General features: G+C 41.5%; 1 protein-coding gene across 2 annotated transcripts in view; it reads right to left on the reverse strand.

The window, feature by feature from the left end:
- mst1 (macrophage stimulating 1) overlaps positions 1-20,552 on the reverse strand; it is a 68,389-nt gene extending 47,837 nt beyond the window's left edge. For both annotated transcript variants that reach the window (XM_069936863.1, XM_069936862.1), the window contains exons 1-4: positions 20,418-20,552; positions 6,765-6,897; positions 4,407-4,519; positions 346-460 (exon numbers count right to left, since the gene is read on the reverse strand). In XM_069936863.1, the coding sequence (XP_069792964.1) occupies positions 346-460; positions 4,407-4,519; positions 6,765-6,897; positions 20,418-20,490 (434 nt within the window). In that variant the 5' untranslated portion in view covers positions 20,491-20,552. The remainder of the gene's footprint in view (positions 1-345; positions 461-4,406; positions 4,520-6,764; positions 6,898-20,417) is intronic.
- Positions 20,553-23,130: the final 2,578 nt, after the last annotated feature.

Consider the following 23,130-nt stretch of genomic DNA (forward strand, 5'->3'; position numbering starts at 1 on the left):
TAGAAAACTTACCTCTGACATCTTCCCTAAACTTTCCTCCACTCACCTCAAACAGATGTCCTCTGTTATTTGCTATTGTTGCTCCAGGAAAAAAGGTACTGGCTGTCCACCCTAACTACGCCCCTCATAATTTTATATACCTCCTCTATGTCACCTCCTATCTTTGTCGTTCTAAAGGGTTCTGTCAATCTTGCTGCACAAGTCTTGTTCTTTAATCCAGGCAACATCTGGTAATGTTCCTCTGCACCCTCTCCAAAGCATGTGGAGCCTTCCTGTAATGAGGTGACCAAAATCCCAGGGGTGAGAAAAGGTAAAGGCCAAAGAGTTCCTAATGAATGCTTCTACCTGTGTTCATGAGGAACATTAAATCTCCAGTGTTGACAAGTTCTCCCACTTTTGGTCTTGGAGACAGTACCCCTGTATGAAATTCCCTCGTTCACAATGCATTCCCGCATATAATCTGAAAAGACAATGTTGGACAACATCAGAGGTAGAGTGAGATATAAACCGAGGTGAGATATATACATCAGGTACAATCAGTAATGCTGAGGTAACTCCTAGTCATGACCAAATTCAGAATAAACACCACAATCCATTGAAGGAACTTGAAGCATTAATGGGAGAAAAAGATATGACATTGCCAACGATGACCATTCTTTTTTCTCTCATTGATGGTGCTGGACCAGCTGAGTTCCTCCATCAGATTCGTTTTTCAGAATCAGAATTTATTGTCATAAACATGTCACAAAATTCATTGTTTTGTGGCAGCATCAGAGTGCAAATATTACTATAAATCACATTTTTAAATAAATAAATAGATAGTGCGAGAAAATATAATAAAGTGAGGTAGTGTTAGTGGTTCATTGTCCATTTAGAAATCTGATGGCAGAGGGGAAGAAGCTGTACTTGTTCCACTAGATGCTCATCTTCAGGTACCTGTACAGTTTTCCTAATGGTAGCTGAGTGAAGAGGGCATGACCTGGGTGGTGGGGGTCCTTGAGGATAGAGGCTGCTTTCTTAAGACATTACGTCATGTAGATGTCCTCAATGGAGTGAAGACTGATGGCTGTGAAGTCACTGGCTGAGTTAACAACTCTCTGGAGTTTTTTCCTGTCCTATGCATTGGCACCTCCATATCAGATCGTGATGCAACCAGAAAGAGTGTTCTCCACAGTACCCCTGTAGACATTTGCAAGTCTTTGGTGACATATCAGATGTCCTCAAACTCCTCACGAAGTATAGCCGCTGGCAAGCATTCTTTGTGATTGCATTGACAATAGAGGCTTCAGGACAGATCCTCAGAGATGTTGACACACGGACATTTGAAGTTCTTGACTCTCTCCATTGCTGACCCCTTGATGAAAACTGGTTTGTGTTCTCCCGATTTCCACAATAAGCTCCTTGGTTTTGCTAGCATTGAGTGCAAGGTTGTTGTGATTTTTGCTCCAGATTTCAGCATCTGCATTTCTTGTGACTCCAATGGAATGGCGATCCTGTGCCTATGAATTAGGAAGTGAATTTTAACCAACCCCTTCCCAATCACCCAAAGATAATTGTACATTTCACTGGGCTAGGTGGGTCACTGCTGCCGTCTCAGTTTGAGATCTTGAGCTCCAACCATTCTGCTGGTTTCCTCTGTTGGCCAAAGGCTGGTCTAGTGCACTGAAGTCATCTGCTGCGATTGTTTCACCGCTTCCAGCTGAAGTAAACACAAGAATAATCTTAACTGTTACATTTGTGAGGAAGCTCATTCTGGAGTGTAATCATTCATAAGACCACTTATGCTGGATGGTGTGTTTCTATGCTGTGGAAGCAGTATCACATTTCTCACCTATCATCTGAAAAGTCTCACTTTTTGTTCAGTGGAACAGTATACGTCAAAGCTGTCAGGTGAGCTCAGATGTAGGGCACCAGATCTCATAGCTGAAACAGATATTATTCCACTGACAATAAAAGATATGATGGAATATATAAACCAGGACAAGAGCTCATCATAATCCCCAACATAATGCTGCTTCTTGTCTGGTGAACAATGAGGCTTCCCTCAGGGAGAGTTGTACACTCTATGCACATTGATAGGTCAATGTAGTCAGATTAAAGTGGCTTAACTGAATGTACAAAGGTAGTCATTGTTAGAAAGCTGATGTCCCTGTGTTGTTCATTGAGAGAGAATGAATACTGTGGAGCCTCTGGTCACATTTACTGGTTCCTTCTTTTTGCATTACAAGAAGATTATTTTTAAATCAAGTTTAAACTCTCAGAATCAGTCACCACACTGGCTTCACTCCAATGCTGAATTAGCTGTTGAAAATGATCAGGCACTCGTCATCACAATGCCTTTGAAACAGCATATCCAATAGTAAATACAGTTTTCTGGATCCTAACATACAGCTTTCATTTCTCGTGACTGAGCATAATACCTCAGCAGCTTTCTTTCGGGCACAAACAGGAAAATTATAATTTTGAAAAGGAAAGTCATTCTTTAAACAACTCTTGTGACATTGCCTTTGGAATGAACAGATTCCAAAGAGGTAGATTTTGAAACATCTTGTTAGGTCCAATCATATAGTTGAAATTGTTCCTGTAATTTTCACCAATGAACCAATTGACTCCTAGCTTCTTTAGGTGCAACAACTGATGGAAAAGGGTGGGGATCAGGGACTGACCTGGTCTGCACAATTTACAACAGGTGCAATAGGCCCAGGTCTGTCTACATGAATCTCAGTTGCTTATTTCCATAAAGGAGGTGACCTAATTTTGAGGCAATTGAACCTTAGGGGCAGGGATGGGGGCAGTCAATCCATGATCATCATGAATTTATTGTCATACCCACAAGTACAATGTATGCATGCACCAAAATTCTTTCTTGCTGCAGACAAACATGTATTTCTTGTTTGAAAAAAAACCACAACAGGAATATTTGGCTGCCTTCTTGAGAAACGTTGGTTATGTATCTTTATCTTTACTATATAAAGTGCGCTGTTTGACCAGCTGAGTTTGTCTGGAATTGTGTTTTTTTTCCAACAGCTTGATGTAGGTATTCTTGTGAACCAGGTAATCTACCACAGAGGGAAGGGCCAGAGAGATAGCCCCTGCCTCAGTCACTTGATTTGAACCATTACCAACCTTTTGAACCACTTCATTATGGAAGACGCAAGTGCCACCAGTTGATAGTCATTGAGTCAGGTCACCTTCCGCTTCTTGGGCATTGGTATATAATAAATGTCCTCTTGAAATAGGTGGGTTCCTCAGACGACATGCAGTGAGAGTTTGAAAATGTCTGCAAAATCTCCAGGATTTTAAGGACACAGCTAGGTATGCCTTTGGACCAGATGTTTACTGAGGATTCACAATCATGTAACACTCAGACTCACAAGGGATTTCCCCTCATACACAATATTTGTATTGCATATAATCAAATATTCAAACGAGAATGAATTTATTGTCGTACACTTAAGTACTATGCCCAAAATTCTTACTTGCTGCAGCCAAAAAGATGCTTTGTAACAAAAAAAACTCCAAAAGGATTCATTAAATTACTGTGCAGCAAGAGATAATAAACATAAAGAAATATAACATATATTCACAATTACAGCGATGCAAGAAAAAAAGTGGCATTTCAATAATGCAAAGAGGTCACTATTTCTGATCTATTTTACAGATTAGGTACAAAGGATAATGAGGAGATTTGTGAGAAAGTTTTCAAGGCTGAAGAATGTAGGAGGAGAGGCTTTTAAACTGGGGTGAAACATGAAAATCTGTACACATTGTGATTGCAATAAAAACACAGAAATGATGTAGGAAGTCATCAGGTCTCACATAGGAGGTAAAGATATATAACCGATATTTTGGGCCTGAGCCCTTCAAGGTCTGAGGAAAAAGCAAGCAAGCATCTGAATAAAAAGGCTGGGAGAATGAAAGAAATGGCAGGGGGAGGAGGGCAGGCCAACAGACAAAAGGTGATAATTAGACATGGAGAGGAAAGGTGAGAAGTAATCGGGGATCGGGTGGCTCTGTGAATGCAGAGCTGGAGGAAAGAAGACAGGTGGGAAAAGGAGAGAGAGAGTGAGAGAGCTAGAGGAAAGGAGAAATAGTGATAGAAAGGTAAGGACTAACAGATACCAGAGAAGTTGATGCTAATCACATCTGTTTGGAGGATGCCCAGATGGAATATGAGGTGTTGTTTGGTAAAATAATAAGGATTATCCAAGGATTAAGAAAAGCATTTTTCACTCAAAGTTTGGTGTTTCATGAATATGCTCCGTAGTCCTGGAGAAACGCTGTCTCTTTTTTACCGTGACTTGACTTAACTTGCTTGGAGAGGTGGGTTTTGAATTCACACCTTCCAGGAACAAATGTAGCATTTTGTGGGTCATGCCAGAGGAGTTCTCTAGAAAAAGACATACCTTTCTTTTCATACAAATCAATGTGATTGTGTCTTTTACGATTTGTGCCTGAAGTGTGACTGGTCCAGGGCAAGAGTTGGCACTCCTTGTTCTGAAGGTTGTAATTGAAGGACCTAAGTAGAAAAGAGAGAACTTCATTTTTAACTTATTCATTCATTTGGCCAATACTTGCTGGAAACTCCAAACTACCCCACGCTGCCAGCCCATTTCAAAGTGCTGTTAAAAATCAACGAAATACATGAGGATCTGGAGTCACTTACAAACCAGACTGGGTGATGTGTCCGTTTTGTTCCCTGAAAGATTTCCATGAATTGTTCCTCATCATGTGATGCCAAATGCAGATTGAAGGTTGGAAATCAAAAGTCTACAGTTGTAATGGAGGTCCACAGAAATATTACAAGATGAAAAGACCTTTTTTTTTCCTACCAGACTTTTCAGCTCTTTTGTGAGTTGTATCTGGACAGAGCAGGCCATTTGTTAACAATGCTCACTGCCATGGTCTTACTTCATCGCCTTGGAAACTTCTCCTTTTCCATTCTGAATGTCAATGTTGCATCTGCCTCTTTACAGGAGAATATTCACCCAAACAAATTTTCAATAAATCATCCAGGAGATTTTGGAGAAAGGAGGAGCGTGAAGAGGGAAGTCCATATCTAATGGCTTTGGATGCCGAAGGACACCACACTAGTACTGGTGAGAAAAAGGAATGAATTGCCAATGGACCAAAGATCTCAGCAAGTTCAAGGATTTTCGGTTTTGATGAAGAATTTTGACCCAGAAAGGTCAACAATTCCTTCCCACTCCATACCCATCGATGCTGCTTGACTGCAGAATTAGAAAATAGAACAAAGGACAGTACAATCCAGTAACAAGCACTTTAGCCCAAATTAAAGTGAAGCTCTTCTGCCTGCATATGACCCATATTCTTCGATCTCTGCATATTTGTGTGTTTAGAACAGCCATTCTCAACGCAGACCCTGGAGGCTACAGCACATTTAACTAAATGCCTTGTTTTCTTTTCACCTCACATAACAAATATTTTTTATGTTTTTTATGTCGTTGGTAGGAGAAAAATACAGAAGAAACCAAAATTTGAGTGCCCACAAATTTTGAGAAGAGTCCTAGGGGGAGCCAAAGCCAAAAAAAGATTGAGAATAGCTGGCTCGAGAAGCCTCTTTAATGCTACTATTGTATCTGCTTCCACCATTACTTCTGTTCAAGGCTCCCACAACTCTGTATGTAAACAAAACTTTTAAATTTACTTTGTTATATGTTTGAATTTAGACATACAGTACAGTAACAGGCCCAATCAGCCCACGAGCCCATGCTGTCCGATTACACCCAATTAACCTACAACCCCGGATTGCTTTGAAAGGTGGGAGGAAACTGGAGCACCTGGAAGAAACTATGAAGAGACGAGGAAAGTGTACAAACTTCTTATAGACAATGCTGGATTCAAACCCTGGGCATTGGCACTGTGACAGTGTTGCACTAACTGCTACACTAACTGTGTCCCACACGTCTTTGTTAAACTGTCCCACCCTCACCTTAAATGCATGTCTTCTCATACTTGACATCCTTTCCTTGGGAAAAAGATTTTGTCTACCCAATCTATAACTCTCATAATTTTATAAATTTCCATCAGGTCACCCCTTAGCCTCCAACTCACTTGGTTTATCCAACCTCTCTTTCTAATTCAGATGGCATTTGAGAAAACCTTTTCTGAACCTTTTCCAAAACCTCTACATCACTCCAGAACTGCACAGAATCCTCCAGCGGATTGCTTTTTGCCCCGGAGTTCAGCATCTGCAATATCTTGTGTCTAGACTTTAGGATGTCTCAGGAAAGAGAACAGTTAGACCAGCGAACATATAGGAAAGAAGGATCAGAATATTAAGTTTGAGGCATTGCCACACCAGGAACCCAAGGAATGCATGAATAAAATGAGCAACAATGCATTTGACTCAGACTTTGGCTGAGCTCAAAGGTAGAAGTTGTGCAATCATATTTTCAAGGCTCTAAATGTTTGCATTTTAAGCCAACGGCACTAAAAACATTGGCCATGCCAATCCAAGCAGCCTCTGCAGCTGGGCATAACCTGCATCCATCCTATGGATCCACGGGCAAGACCCTTTGACCTGAAAGTTGACCATGGTTAGAAGACATGCAATTCCTATTGGCTGAGATCCATCCAAGGTGAGCTCCAAACTCTGAAATTCTTAAAACTCCAGCAGCTTCCAGAAAACCAAACCCCTATTCTAAAAGCTGGAAACTCTATCTCCAGAGGATTCTATATTTTTCATAAAGTGAACTGGCGAACTGGAGAATGACTAACTCTGTTTCTGGACAGGACTCTACCTGCATTGATGGTTACTGGTACACCGGCTGGCACATTGCTCCTCTGGCATAGGTTCTGCCTCCATGCGAATAGATCCAAGCCGAAGCTGCACTCCTTTGGAACGGTGGTAGTCATTCAGAGGGCTCCGTTGTCCTGGAAAAGAAGTGTTACATTACTCTTCAGCTTTACCAAAGCAAGGAGACACTGTGTCAAGGGCTGAAGGGAGAAAGAAACATCACTGCTCGAAATTGGAATCATCCTTTCTTGTTGACAGCAGCGTCCACATTTCCTAAGGAGGCTGAGGAAGACAAGGCTACCAGCCACCATCTTGATAACGTTTTACAGGAGTACAATTGAGAATGTCCTGTCTGGCTGCATCATTGCGAGTTAAGATGCAAAACACCAGACTGGAAGTCAATACAGAGGATCATCAAAACAGCCACTGGCATCTTCCTTTCCTCTCTTGATGACATTCACTGGGACTGATGATTAAATAGTGCTCAGAAAATTACATAAGACCCTTTCCATCTGGCACACAGTATCTACAACCATCAGGAGCATCAAGAACAGGATTGCCAGGGTGGGAAATAGCTTTATTTCCGCAGACTGTGAGATTGATGAACTGTGTTCTATAACCAAGTAAATCTTTCTAAAATATTTACAAACAGTATATTTATTTTTAATCATATATTTGTGTGCATATATATGCATACACACATTCACATGAATATACATACATGTATGTGATATATACATGTGTGATTGTATGCATATGTATGTGTGTGTTGTTATCTATATATATATATATCATATTTATTATGTGCTGTATATTGTGTGTAGATGTGTTTGCACCTTAGTCTACAGAAACTGTTTTCTCAGATGGAATATGTAATAAACTTGAGCTTGAACATTCCAACAGCTAACAGACTCCTGAAATTCATTATAACACACAAACCATAGCACAGCTACAAGACCACTGTATTCTTCTTTGGCTTGGCTTCACGGACGAAGATTTATGGAGGGGGTAAATGTCCACGTCAGCTGCAGGCTCGTTTGTGGCTGACAAGTCCGATGCGGGACAGGCAGACACGGTTGCAGCAGTTGCAGGGGAAAATTGGTGGGTTGGGGTTGGGTGTTGGGTTTTTCCTCCTTTGCCTTTTGTCAGTGAGGTGGGCTCTGCGGTCTTCTTCAAAGGAGGTTGCTGCCCGCCAAACTGTGAGGCGCCAAGATGCACGGTTTGAGGCGATATCAGCCCACTGGCGGTGGTCAATGTGGCAGGCACCAAGAGATTTCTTTAAGCAGTCCTTGTACCTTTTCTTTGGTGCACCTCTGTCATGGTGGCCAGTGGAGAGCTCGCCACATACACGATCTGGGGAAGGCGATGGTCCTCCATTCTGGAGACGTGACCCACCCAGCGCAGCTGGATCTTCAGCAGCGTGTAAGACCACTGTATTACAGAACAGAATTTCACACTACGAGTCAATTACCAATGCTTATCATTTTTATTTTCACTTCCTTTTACAAATATAATCTTTTGTTTCTCTTTGTGGTGACCCGATTATGCTCAATTTGTGTTAGTGTGTTTTACGTAACTCAGAAACTCCAACAGGTAAGAGTTTCATGGCATCTGTACATTGCACTATTGTATGTGACAATAAACCATTTATTTGATTGATTGATTGTATAATTCATTCATTCATTCTTCTCAGATCACAGGTAATGAAAATGTCAGGACCAATAGAAAGCCATGGATACTGATAATGCCATTAACTAAATTACAAATAGAAACACTCACAAATCACCTGAAAATGAAGGTGGAAAAAAGAAAGACCACAATCTTGTGTCTAAAAGAACATAAAAAATGTAACCAGGAATAGGCCATTTGGCCCACCCTACATTTAATAAGATGACATCTGATTTTTTTTTAACCTCAGCACTGTTTTCCTGCACTCACCCCATATCCCTTGATGAGTGATGGGGCAATTTATTACAATTTGCATGTACAATAAACAGAGGCACCAACATTCTTACTTGCCTCAGCCAGACATCCATGGAAGACACACCAACTACAATAGTATACATTACATTAACACAATATAACTAAACTGAAAGGGAGAGAATAAATATTAAAGGATAGACACATAAATAGTTACAATTGCAGTTAGTACAAGAAATAAAAGTCATGTTTCAATAGTGCAGATAGGTCTTTTAGTGGTCCCAGAATAGTTTGTTTAGAGTAGTATAGGTAGGTTCAAGAGCCTGATAACTGTAGGATAAAAAACTGTCCTTGAACCTAGAAGTGTTGGATTATTTTATTTCACTATTTTACCATGTTACACAGCAATATAACTGATTTCCACTGAACCTCTGAGGTCCATGCAATTTTCAGACTTGTGATGCTGCCATCAGACCAAAAGACAAGATGGTGCTAAGGTCAATTGGAAGGCAAAGAGTGGGAACACACAGAAGATCCCTCGACAGCTGTGCGACATTAACTACACAAGGCGCATGTGGAAGGGATCAAAACTATAACAGACCACAAGACCACCTTGCAAGTCAAAGACAACAACATCTCCTTTCCAGACAGACGTATAGTGTGTCGAGAAGAACAGGCTGACACCAAAGAAAGGTGAGTTTTTATTGCAGGAATACTTTGACTGATCCTACTACAGTTATATAAAGGCTTATGTACTTCTTCCGGCAGAGAGAAGAGGTGGTGACAAAAATGATGGGGGTCCTTTATCATGTCGACTACCTTCATGCAGTTGGCCCTCACATGACTTACCATGGTTGTCAGATTAAGACATTTACAGTGTTTGCCTTCATTACTGCTACTGGATGTGCATCTGCATGCTTCCCCTCATCAACTGGTGTGGAAGGTCACTGAGATCTCATTGCAGTCACACAGGAGATCCGATGCCAAACATAATCTATGGAAGGAACTCACCAGGTCAAGCGCCATCATCGGGAGAAAAACAGTGGCCAATGTTTTGAGTTGAAACTCTTCATCAGGACTGAGATCAATTTGGGGTACATAAATTGAGATTAAGATGGGAAGCAGATTTGAATAGATGAAAAAATTGGATGCAACTATGAAAAGATAATATGACAAAGGTTAATAATGTTAGATATAGGTTGGTTCGATATAAATTTTCGCATCAGTTATACTTAACTCCTCAAAAGAAATTTAAAATTGAACCCAATACTATCAGATTTATGTTCTAGATGTGGTCAAGAACTTGGACCATATCTGCATTCTACTTGTGAGTGTCCTAAAGTTAAACACTTTTGGTTGGAAATTCTATGGAACGAATAACGGAGACTAAGTTCCCGCAGGATCCGATGCCATTTTTATTGGGCAATATTAGAACTATAAGACCTAAATTAATATTAACTATGTATCAAATTGAATTTATACAAATTGCTTTAGCAGTTTCTAGGAAGTGTATAGCTATTACTTGGAAATCAGCTACAGATTTAGGGATGGAGAAATGACATGCAGAACTTTGAAGCTGAATTCCACTTGTGAAGATTACTTACAATTTACAAAATAAATATCAGATATTTTGGAAAATACGGCATCCATATTTGCAAAATGTGGGTTTGAATGTTTAACAGACTCTCTGGAGACCCCATCCATTGGTAAGCTCCAGCATCATTACATTGTTAAAAACTCTTATGTTAAATAGTTCTTTTTTTTTTAAACATTCTCCAGTTTTTCTTTCTTCTATTTCTGTTTCTTTTTCTTTTTATTTTTTTGGGGGTTTGGGGATGGAGGGGGAGGGGAGAGATTTTGTATACCACATGCATAACTTTTGAAGCTTTTTATTGAAATAAATGTATTTACAGTTGTGGTTTAAAATTGTTAAATAAAATATTCAAAAATAAAGGACTAAGATCGATTCTCATTGCACCTCCTTCTAACGTTTATCCACATTAAACTGCAATTGCCCTGCATTTGCTCACTCAATCACTCAACCTGCCCAGGTTAGCCTTTTCTGCATCCTCCTCAGTTTTATGCACTTGACAAACATGGAGATATTTCCTCATCTGCATCATTAATAGATATTGAGAATAACTGGAGTCCAAGCACTGACCTCTGCAATACCTATTACACACTGCCTGGCACCCATCAAAAGATTCATTTATTCCTATTCCTTCTTTCTGAAAGTCTAAATAAATCACATTCATTGGTTCTCCAACATCCACTCAACTAGTTACATCCTCATAAATACCTAGTAAATTTGTCAATGATTTCATCCTCAATTCCCAAATGCTTTGCTGCTATATCTTTAATAAATGTTCAGCAATTCCTCTACTTCTGATGCCAGCACTTTCAGATGAGACAAAGATCTGCATGCACCTCCTCCGATCTCCTGATGTGACCTCCACTACATCAGCAAGACCAAGCACAGCCGAGGGGGCTGGTTTATGGAGCATCTCCACTCTATCCACAATGGGCATCCAGAGCTCCCAGCTGCTTGCCATTTCAACTTTCCTTCCCATTTTCTCACTGATTTGTCTGTCCTCAGCCTTCACAACTGCCAGAGTGAGGCCCAACACAATCTAGAAGAATGCTGCCAGGATTAAAGGATATGGGGAGAGATTGAACAATCTTGGATTGTTTTGTCTGGGGTGATGGAGGCTAAAGTGGGACCTGACTGAAGCTTACAATATTTTGAGAGGCAATAGAGGGGGAAAACAATCAGAATCTTTATCCCAGGGTAAAATTGTCAAATACCTGAGGACATACATTTAAAATGAAGTGAAGGGTAGGTTTTTCCACACAGACACTGGTGGATACATGGAATAGGCTGCCGGGATAGTGGAAGCAGAAATAATAATAGCATTTAAGAGGCTCTACAGTCTAGATAGTCTCATGAATATTCCTACATAGCAGCATAATTTAATTTGGGCCAAAGAGCATGTTCCTGCGCTATACTTCTCTATATTCTATGTACTATTTCAAATTCTGCTAGGATAGTCTACGACCCAGTGGAATTGACTCTTCAAAGTGTATAATGTACAAAATTGCTGGTGAAACTCAGCAATATTCTTCATATAGCAAAGATAAGAATCATAATCAATGTTTTGGTCCACAGTCCCTCATTAAGGTATGAGCAAAATGCAGGCAGGCACCTGAATAAAATGATGGGGAGGAGCACAGGCCCAAAGGTGGATATGGGTGGGAGGCCACAAGAGTGAAAAGCTGAGAAGTGATAGGTGGAGGGGATCACTCTCTGAAGGGAGAGGGAAGGAGTGGAGAGATGGAGGAAAGGAGCCCGAGGCATGGGGAAGACAGGGAAACAGGGGAGTGGCCCAATGGAAACCAGAATAGTCAATGTGAATGGCATTTGGTTAGAGAATGCCCAGATGGAATATTAGTAGATCTAATTTATGGGTGGCCTCAGTTTGGCAGTTCATGAGGCCATGAACAGACATGTCGGCATGGGATTGGGGAATGGAATTATATTGATTAGCCATTGAAATATCCCCACCATTGCTGCGAACAGTATGAAGGCGCTCAGCGACATTATAGGACTGCTTTGAGACTACGGATTGGAGCAGTTTCAGGGAGGTGGCCACCTACAACAGCCATGTAAACATCAAGGAGTACATGAACTCAGTCTCTGACTGCATTATCAAGTGCATCAAGGTTGTCATTGAGATCAAATCCTACTCAACCAGAGCTAACCAGAAACCATGGTTGGATACAGAGGTCCATGCAATTTTCAGACTTGTGATGCTGCCATCAGACCAAGAGACAAGATGGTGCTAAGGTCAATTGGAAGGCAAAGAGTGGGCACACACAGAAGATCCCTTGACAGCTGTGCGACATCAACTACACAAGGTGCATGTGGAAGGGATCAAAACTATAACAGACCACAAGACCACCTTGCAAGTCAAAGACAACAACATCTCCTTTCCAGACAGACTGAACATCTACTACGTATAGTGTGTCGAGAAGAACAGGCTGACATCATCTCCCCCGATGAACAGGCCCCTTGCATAAATGCGGTGGAGGTGAGGAGAAACTTATCTAATGTGAATCTACACAAGGCAGCAGGATCAGCTAACATTCCTGGTCGGGTACCGAAGGACTGTGCAGACCAATTAACTATTTTCCCAATACCAAAGAGGGCAAGAGTAACAGGCATCAGTGATTACGATCCAGTAGCACTGTCCTCCACCATTATGAACTGCTTTGAGCGCCTGATGATGGAACTCATCCAAGTGCACTTCCCAGAGATACTGGACCCATTTCAATTCACCTACAGAAGAAACTGTTACAATGATGATACCATGGCTTTGTTCCTCCACTCTGCCCTGTCCCACCTGGTGAATGATGCCTCATTGACTTTAGCTTGGCTTTTAATATGATCATTCCCCAGAGGATCATGGAGAAGCTGTCTTCAGTGGGACTCAAAACCCCTCTCTATAACTGGATTCTGGACTTCCTAATGGATTGACCACAGTCTGTCTGGGTGAGCAGCAGAACATCAAGCACCATCACGCTGAACACTGGTGCACCTCAGGGCTGTGTGCTCAGCCCACTCCTGCTCACACTACTGATCATGAATGCAACACTCCCAATAGAGTCATCAAGTTTGCAGAAGACACAACAGCAGATAGGCTCATAACCAAGAATGATGAGTCATACTTCAGAGAAGTGGAAAATCTCATGAAATGGTGCGAGAATAATAGCCTGAGTCTAAAGGGGTAAAACACGAAACTCTGCAAACACCGTGATTGAAATAAAAATACAATGTCTGATAAACTCAACTGAGCAGAGTTCTTAATATAGCAAAGATCAAGATACATAACCAATATTTTGGGCTTGAGCCCTTCATCAAGATGCGAGCAAGATCAAGTCAAGTCTTGTTTATTGTCATCTGATTGTACATGTACAACCCAATGAAGCCATATTCTCTGGTCCTCGGTGTAAAACATGCAGACACACCACCAGATATAACACACATACAGACAAATAATACATATACAGGACAAATATTTTATCTATAAATCAAATAAATAAATATTTTGTACAAATGAGAGTCTGGGATGGTTCGTGTGAGCAGTTCTTCTACTGTCGCTCTCACTGCCTGTGGGAAGAAGCTGTTCCTTAGCCTATGGCAGGAGTAAACCATGAAAGTTTGCAGAAATTGTGATTGAATTAAATACACAAAATATCATTTTGCTTATATCTTGATGAAGGGCTCAAGCCTAAAATGTTGATTATGATTCTTTATCTTTGTTATTCAAAATACACTGTTTGACCTGCTGAGTTTCTCCAGCACTGTGTTGTTAAAGTCGAGTCTCAATGTAGACAAGGCGATTGTGGATTTCAGGAGGATCAGGGAGGACTACCTTCCACTACACATTAATAACGATAGTGGGAAGAGTAGAGAACACTAAGTCCTCGGAGTCCACTTAAGAAGTGACCTATTCTGGAGACGTACATTTCCTCATCTGTCAGGAAGGTGCAACAGCAATTGCTCTTTCTGAGAAGAGCAAGGCTACCAGCAACCAACCTGTCCACCTTATACAGGAATTCTATTGTGAGTATCCTGCCCTGCTGTAGAGCATCAGATCGTAGGTCAATCCACAGGACCATAAGAGCGGCAGAGAGGATCAATGGGATCTCCCTCCCCCACCGATCTACCAGGATCATTGTCTGAAGAGGCCTTGCAACATCAATGAGGACCCCTACCAACCCACACACAGCATCTTCCAGCTACTCCCATCTGGAAAGAGATTGAGGAGTATCAGAACCAGAACCACCAGGCTGAGAAATAGCTTCTTCTCACGGGCAGTGAGAAAGCTGAATGACTAATGAACTGTTCATACAACCCTCTACTATTTATTTAACAATAATATTTATTTTAATAATGATATGTACATACATCATTTGTCTCTCTGTGTGTTATGATTGTACACGTGTTTGCACTGTTTTGCACGGAGGACCCATGAACAGTGTTTCGTTGGGTTGTACAATCAGATGATAAATAAACTTGAACTTGTCTACTAACACACGAAGACTTTTTAACATTCTTTGCCCATTAGTATCATTTTGCTGAGACTCCATTTGCTTATCACCCTGTCTTTTGCTTGTGCTTTTCCCTTCTTTCCTCTCCTGTTCGTCATCCTCTTCTCCCTGAATATGTTGCTACCTCCCTAACATTGAACCAAAACCTTCTCCAACAGTATCAGCAAGATCATCACCCCCAGTCCTGCCCATGGACAGCTCATTCAGCTCATGCTGGCCTCACCCACCCCCCCCCCCCCCTTCCCCAAAAGAATCAGTATTCTTTTAGTTTAAGGACAACACAGTGGAAGATCCTTTCGGCCCATGAAACCTATGATGCTCATTTACATGCAATTAATCAACTAACCCCATATGTTTGGAGGTGGGAGGAAACCAGAGCACCAAGAAGAAACCCACAGGGAGAATAACATTGCACTAATTGCTCTGCCAACCGTTCTGAGTTCTACTAACTTTTCTTTTACACCTTAAAATATCTTATTCCAGTTTGAGTTCCCTAATGCATCATGCAGTGCCTTGACAGATTTTGCCAAGCTACAGAAGTTTTATAAATATCAAGTTGTTCTTCACAAATAGTATTTGCAATGACACTAGCCATTGCCAGATAGTCACACGAATTTCTCGTAGCCTTTACCTCTGCCTCTCCATCCCCATCCAACAAGCACACATTAGTCATTCCACCTGAATCAATAATTGAACTATGATTGACCAAGGATGAGCCTGAAAACATAGACTTTGGCCTAAAGCAAACAGACCTCATTCAAAACAACTTTCTCTCAGCAAGCTGAATTGTACATTGCATTTTCCTCCACTCAGAGTCAGTGGGAACAGCAGGAAAATAGGTGATAAAAATCAACCATCGTGCTCCCTTTCCTCTTTCTCCCATTTTTCACATACAAGGTCTAACTGAGGATCTCTCCTCCCCATTGTTTGTCTCATGCATCTTGCCAATACACATTCCTTATGACAACCTGTTAAAAAAAGATTGATGGACTTCGGACAGGGCATGGTGCAATGGAAATGCTGCTAATGTCCTCCTAAATGGTTCGCGATCTTTGTAAATCTTGGTGTGTGGCTCTTGTAAAAATAATGGCATTTAGCATGTTCATATACATATATATGATTCAGTGCTATTATTAATATATGTATATTAATTATTAAAATGCTAGTTATTGAGAGAAATGCAGTATATTGCCCAATATTATCACTGTTAAAACTACAATGTCCTCCATAATGTTTGGGACAAAAACACTTTTTTTCCTTTATTTGCCTGTGCTCCACAGTTTTAAATTCTGATCTGGAAGTGGATGGTCTTGTCTCCATACATCCAGATCTCCTTTGCATTGGCCCCACGGAGGGGAGGTCCTCGAGGCCGGTTCCTGGACTCGATGGCCGTGGCCAGAATGACACTGATCTGGGCCCCAGTGTCGACGAGGAAACGTCGGCCACTGACTGAGAGCCACAGATAGAGAAGGCTGTGTCCTTGGCCAGCCGCCGCAGCCATTAATAGCGGCCGGCCTGCTCGTTTCCCTGGAACGAGCAGGGTTGACGACACTTCCGAGCCTTGGCTCCCCAGAGTTGGTAGTAGAAACAGAGGCCTGGAGCGAATGCCGTGCCCCTGGTTATGCTCTTGGTGGCCCCTGCAGTGGCTGGATGCTCTACCGCAGTGCTAGGGGCGGGCTTGGCATGGTCATGCCCGTACCTTGTGACCTGCTGGACCTCCGAGCCCTCCCTGAATCGCTCGAGGCATAGCTCTTGGGCTTTCTGAGTGACCTTCTTCGGATCGGTAAAGCTCTCTTGGGCCAGTAACGGCCAGATGTCCTCGAGCAAATGGTCGAGGAAAATGTGCTCAAAGAGAGGGCAGTTGGTGTGATCACTCATGAGTGCGAGCATCTCATCCATTAGCTCCATCGGGTTCAAAGACGTTTGAACGAGTCAGGGTCACCAATTCTAGCAGAAGCTACACTGCTACTGAAAGAACACACAACCAAATGGGTTGAGCTCAGTGAGCAGAACTGATTTATTGCAGGCTGCTGGGCTGGACATACTCCCAGCCCGGACCTGGCTGAGAACCGTGCTGGGGGGCGCCAACGTCTTCGGGCATCACGTGGTCCCCCAGCGCGTGCTTCTGAGCTGAGAAGAAGGGGAAACCCTCAACGGCACCATTTTGGCTGGCTGCCCCGCCGCGTGGATTACAAGCAGGGCCTGTTTGCCTGCCTAATGGTGTGCTGCCACAATCAAACAATTCACATTCTAGATTTTACTTAAGGTTATTTTATACATTTTGGTTTGACCATGTAGAAATTACAGCACTTTTTATACACCTTACCCTCATTTCAGGACACCATAATGTTTGGGACATTTGGATTCACAGGTGTTTGTGAGTATGTCTAATTGCTTCATTGGTCCAGGTGAAAAGAATACAGAAAACTACAGCACAGTAAAGGCCCTTCAGCCCACGATGTTGTGCCGACCCATATATTCATTAAAAATAGTACTAAACCCTCTTCATCCATGTGCCTATCTAAGAGTCTCTTAAATGTCCCTAATGTTTCAGCCTCCACTACCATCCCTGGCAAGGCATTCCAGGCACCCATAACTCTGTATAAAAAAACTTATACTGATGTCTCCCCTAAACTCCCCTCCCTTCACTTTGTACATGTCCTCTGGTGTTTGCTGTTCCTGCCGTGGGAAACAGGCACTAGTTGTCCACCCTACCTATGCCTCTCAGAATCTTGTAGACCTCTATTAAGTCTCCTATCATCCTTCTACATTTCAAAGAGAAAAGTCCCAGCTCTGCTAACCTTAAGACTTATTTTCCAATCCAGGTAACATACTGGTAAATCTCTTCTACACCCTCTCCATAGCTTCCACTTCCTTCCTATTATGGGGTGACCAGAACTGAACAGAATACAAAGTGTGGTCTCACCAGAGATTTGTAGAGTTGTAACATGACCTCTCTGCTCTTGAACTCAATCCCCCATTAATGAAGCCCAGCATCTCATAGACCTTATTAACTATCCTATTAACCTGTGTGGCAACCTTGAGGAATGCATGGATTTGGAACTCAAGGTCCCTGTTCATCCACACTTTTAAGTAACTGACCATTAACTCTGTACTCAGCCTTTTTGTTTGTCCTTCTAAAACGCATCACCTCACACTTAATCCAGATTGAACTCCATCTGTCACTCCTCCCCCCAACTCTGTATCCTCTTGTAACCTTCAACAACCTTCAGCTCCATCCACAACTCCTTCAACCTTCATATCATCTGCAAACTTACTGACCCATCCTTCCACCTCTTTATCCAGGTCATTTATAAAAGTTACAAACTGTCCAAGAACAGATCCTTGTGGTACTCAACTAGTCACTGATCTCCATGGAGAATTATTTCCTTCCACTACTTGCAAGCCAATTTCTCATGATCCCATGTCTCAAGACATTCTGAATGAGCCTCTCATTGGGATCTTGTCAAATGCCTTGCTAAAACCCATGTAGACCATATCTACCACTCTACCCTAATCAATTTCTTTTGTTACCTCCTCAAAAAATTCAATTAGGCTCGTGAGGCATGACCTTCCCTTCATAAAGTCATATTGACTATCCTTGAGTGGACTGCTTCTTCAAATGCTCATAGATCCTATCCTTAAGAATCCTCTCCAGTAGTTTGCACACCATTGACCATTAATTCCTAGGATTCTCCTTATTACCTTTTTTAAACAAAGGGACATTTCCCATTCTCCAATTCTTCGGCACCTCCCCTGTGATCAGAAAAGTGACAAAGATCATAGCTACTGCTCTAGCTATCTCTTCCCTTACTTCCCACAGCAACCTGGGGTATATCGCATCCAGTCCCAGGGACTTAACAATCTTGATGTTTTTAAGGTATAAGAGAGCTAGGTTTGCTTTTGAGTCTGTAGTTGCCATTTTTCAACATGAAGATCTGAGTGGAGCCAATGAAAGTCAAAGAAGCTGAAAAACAAGAATAAAGCAGTAAGAGACATCGCCCAAACCTTAGGATTACCAAAATCTAGTTTGGAACATCATTAAGTAGAAAGAACGAACTGGTGAGCTCAGTAACCACAAAGGGACTGGTATTACAAGGAAGGTCTCAACTGCTGATGGCAGAAGAATTCTCATCATAATGAAGAAAAATCTCCAAAAGTACGTACAACAGATCAAAAAAACTCTTCAGGAGGCAATGACTACCATCCGCAGAAGACTTCACTACAAGATGCAAACCATGGCAAAGATGGTAAGCTTTGGATCTTGGGCAGTTGGCTTATGCCTCCACACTTTGCTCTTGCCATCACTCTGATACAGGTTAACCTTGGTTTTATCTGTCCAATGGCCTTTTTCCAGAATTCTGCAGGCTTTTTTAAATACTTCTTGGCAAGCTGTAATCTTGCCAACCTCTCTCTGTGGCTAAATAATGGTTTGCATCTTACAATGTAGCCTCTGTATTTCTATTTATGAAGTCTTCTGCAGACAGTAGTCATTAACACATCCACACGTGCCTCCTGAAGAGTGTTTCTGATCTGTCAGATGTACATTTGAGGATTTGTGTTCATTGTAATGAGAACTCTTCTGTCATCATGTCACTCTTGAAATTCCAGTCCCTTTGTGGTTACTGAGCTCACCAGTACGTTCTTCCTTCTTAATGATGTTCAAACTGTTGATTTTGGTCATCCTCAGGTTTGGGCGAAGGCACTTATTGTTTTATTCTTGTTTTTCAGCCTCAATGGTTTTTTTGACTTTCATTGGCACAACTTTGATCTTCATGTTGAAAAATGGCAACCAGAGACTCCAAAGGTGATTAAAAGCTTAGAAGCAAGCCAAGCTCTCTTATACCTGCTTCAATGAAACAATTAACCCAAGTAATCACTTATGAAACCAAATGTCCCAAACATTATGGTGCCCTGAGAGAATGGAGACTGTATAAAAAGTGCTGTAATTTCAACATGGTTAAACCAAAATATATACAAATAACCTTGAATAAAATCTGGTATGTGCACATTAATAACATGTGAATTATTTGATTACAAATTTAAAACTGTGGAGAACAAGGGAAAATAAAGGAAAAAAGTGTTTTGGTCCCAAACTTTATGGAGGGCAATGTATATGAGGAGCTATGGGTTCAGTGGAGCTGAAATGAACAATGGTACTACGAGAAGATAAAGATGCCACATTTACTGACCACTGAACAAACTCTACTGAGGAACTCAGTGAGTCGATCAGCATCAAAGGGAGAAAAAGAATGGCTGATTTTTTGAGCCCCAAAGATTCCATAGCAGCCTTTCATTTTCCCTCAGAGACTCGCAAAAGTTAAAGGATTTCAACCACATATATTAGTCCAATATATAGGGAACATTTGATTTAAAAGTTGTAGTTTCGAGTAACATGTAAAGCAATGAAGGCTTGGAGAGGGTTGGACTCAAACTTAACTCAAAGAAAGACTATGTACAGAAGTCAGATCAAGTTCCAAGTCACTTTGGTGCAAAACACTTGCTAAAATCAAGAGCAGAGAAAAGTTATTTAACACAGACGAATCAAAGGAAGGCATTGTTGTCTGACCACTCTTCACAGTATTTAAACATTCGCTATTAATTGAATTCCTGAGGTGCTACTTACCGACCACAAGTTTGTTACTGAAAATGAACACCAATACAAAGAGATACTTCATTTTGTTCAGCTTAAGAATCATTGATGCTGCTATCCTGGTGGACCCTAATACTGTTTACTCTGGACTCAGAAATGAGATATCAACAAATGCCTCTTTTCACAATTCCCTTGCAACATTCCTCCAATGTTTACCTCTTGTTCATTTATTAACTTCCTCCTTTTCAAGCATTTTAGTATTTTGTTTACTCTGTTAGCAATTTCTCATTCTATAAATTCCCACTCAGTCCATTACACTCGTGTCCCCTTCACCCAGCACACACCCCCATGGTCTGAACACATGGCAGCCAACCTACCGGAAGATTTGGTAATGGTTCAACATACAGAAACACAACCAACTGACTCTAATCTATTATAATCCTCATGCATAATTCTACAAGATATCTGGGTAACAACCAGAGACAGAAATTCTCACTAGTTTTTCCTTTTTTGTTGCTTGTCTACCAATTCTAAAGTCAGTTAAAGGAGATGCATTGTTCACGATTCTTTTAGTTCATTCCACGTTCAAGTAACCTTTAATTGTACTGGATCCACAACAAAAATCAATGGTGTTGAGACATTTATGTTGGTTCCATAAATCTTCATTTATTACGCTGAATCTGCTACACTCGATTGATTGAATTCCTGAACCCTGTTACACAGGATTAATCACATCTAGGAAGTCATGATATTAAAGGATCCTGACCAATTCTTCTCACCTGATGCTGTTCCAGCATCACTTTCCAGCTAAATTTAATGATAATTAGGTACTGGCGTCATGTATATCACCTTCCACTTCCTCATCAACATCAGCCACAAATCAAGGCTGTATAAAACAAGTTATAAAATAGGAAATGGGTCATTTATTTTCATGCGCACAGAGCTACATTGAAAAGCTTTGTTTTGTGTGCTATCCAGGCACATCAACCTATGCTTAAAGAGAGCAGGTAATTCAAAATTAAACAAAAGTGCAGGGTGTAGCATTAAAGTCAACAAATGCAGGGTAAAGTGTTACAAATGCAGGGTGTAAAAAGAGATACAGGAGGGTAGAAGGTTTGTAATGAATGCAAGTTGAGGATCTTCCAGGAGCAACTCGCAACATGTGAACATCTGGCGCCATCTTAGGTAACGTCAGCCATCCATAGCAATGATGACAATGCTGCAGTTAGTATAAAAACAAAATTTTGGTAAATTCAGCAGGTCAGGCAGCATCTGTAGAAAGAGGAATGGTTATACTGTATCTGCAGTATATTTGATTTTATAAACATGAGAGGGGGTCAGCGATTGAAGGACCCACACAGACTGTGGGCTGTTGGTGACTTACAGTTGAAGGACTCACACAAGCCAGGAGCTGCTTGAGACTGGCTCGGAAGTTATTCAGAATTTGAGGAAGGGGCGAATCAGGCGGGGCCAGATCTCTTAGGGGTACAGCGTCAGTGCTCTCGTCTGGGAATTTAACATGAGCATAGTTGGGGTTAGTATGCAGTAACTGAACTGGTTGGACTAGAGGTTCCTTTTTACGCATCCGAGCATGACTCTTCAGCAGCACGGTCCCAGGCTCAGATAAACAGGCTGGCCAGTCCATCACAGTCCCTGATTTCCTAGGAAAAGCAAACATACGTTCATGAGGTGTTTGATTTGTTGCCGTACACAACAAAGACCGAATAGAATGTAGTGTCTCAGGTAGCACCTCCTGCCACCAGGTAACAGGGTAACCAATGTGTCTTTAACGCAAGGTTAACAGTCTTCCAGACTGTAGCATTAGCCCTTTCGAATTGCCCATTACCTTGTGGGTTGTAGCTCATGGTATGGCTGGTGGCAATCCCCTTTTGTAGCAGGGCTTAGCTCAGCGCTCATGAATGCTGTGCCTCTATCTATATGAATGTAATTGGGAAAGCCAAAAATGCTGAAAATTCTGTCAAGTGCCTTAATGACGGACGCTGATGAGACGTCAGGGCAGGATTTTGCAAAGGGAAACCTTGAATATTTGTCGATTGCTGGAAGGAAATATACATTTTTTTTGTTGGAAGGTAACAGCCCTTTAAAATCTAAGCCAAACCTCTCAAAAGGTCAGGTTGCCTTGATGAGATTGGCTTCCGGAGCTGTAAAGTACTGCAGTTTGCATTCTGCGCAAACAGGACAGCTTTTAGTCAGTTTTCTGACCTCCTCTAGGGAGTAAGGAAGGTTGTTAGCTCTTATGTAGGGGAAGAATCTCGTGATCTCTGGGTGGCATAGTCTGCTAAGGATCTCTTTTAGCCCCTCAAGTTGAGCACTGGCAGCAGCTCGTGACAATGCATCAGAGGGATCATTTAACTTGCCAGCTCTGTACTGGATCTCATAATTGTAAGTTGAGAGTTCTATTGCCAGCATGCCCTCTTATCTTTAATGGTAGAGGTAATGTATAACCAATGTGAGTACAGCAAGGCTTGCCAGAGGGGAGACAGGCAGCTTAGCAGAGATTCACCACAGGATTTAAATTTATTTGATGTATAGAGGCAGCTTAACACCGGAGAAAGAGACTATTCATTCTACTCAAGGGTACATGAGTCACATACAAGGATTGATTTGTTCTTAATGTCTGCCCAGTTTTTAAAAAAAGTGGTAAAAACAGAATATTTGGTGAGACTTCTATCACTTTGACTATTGCAATAATGGAAGAACAAGTAAGTGAATACTGATGGTATCT

The sequence above is a fragment of the Narcine bancroftii genome, chromosome 5, assembly GCF_036971445.1.
Source record: "Narcine bancroftii isolate sNarBan1 chromosome 5, sNarBan1.hap1, whole genome shotgun sequence".
Classification (NCBI taxonomy): Eukaryota; Metazoa; Chordata; class Chondrichthyes; order Torpediniformes; family Narcinidae; genus Narcine; species Narcine bancroftii.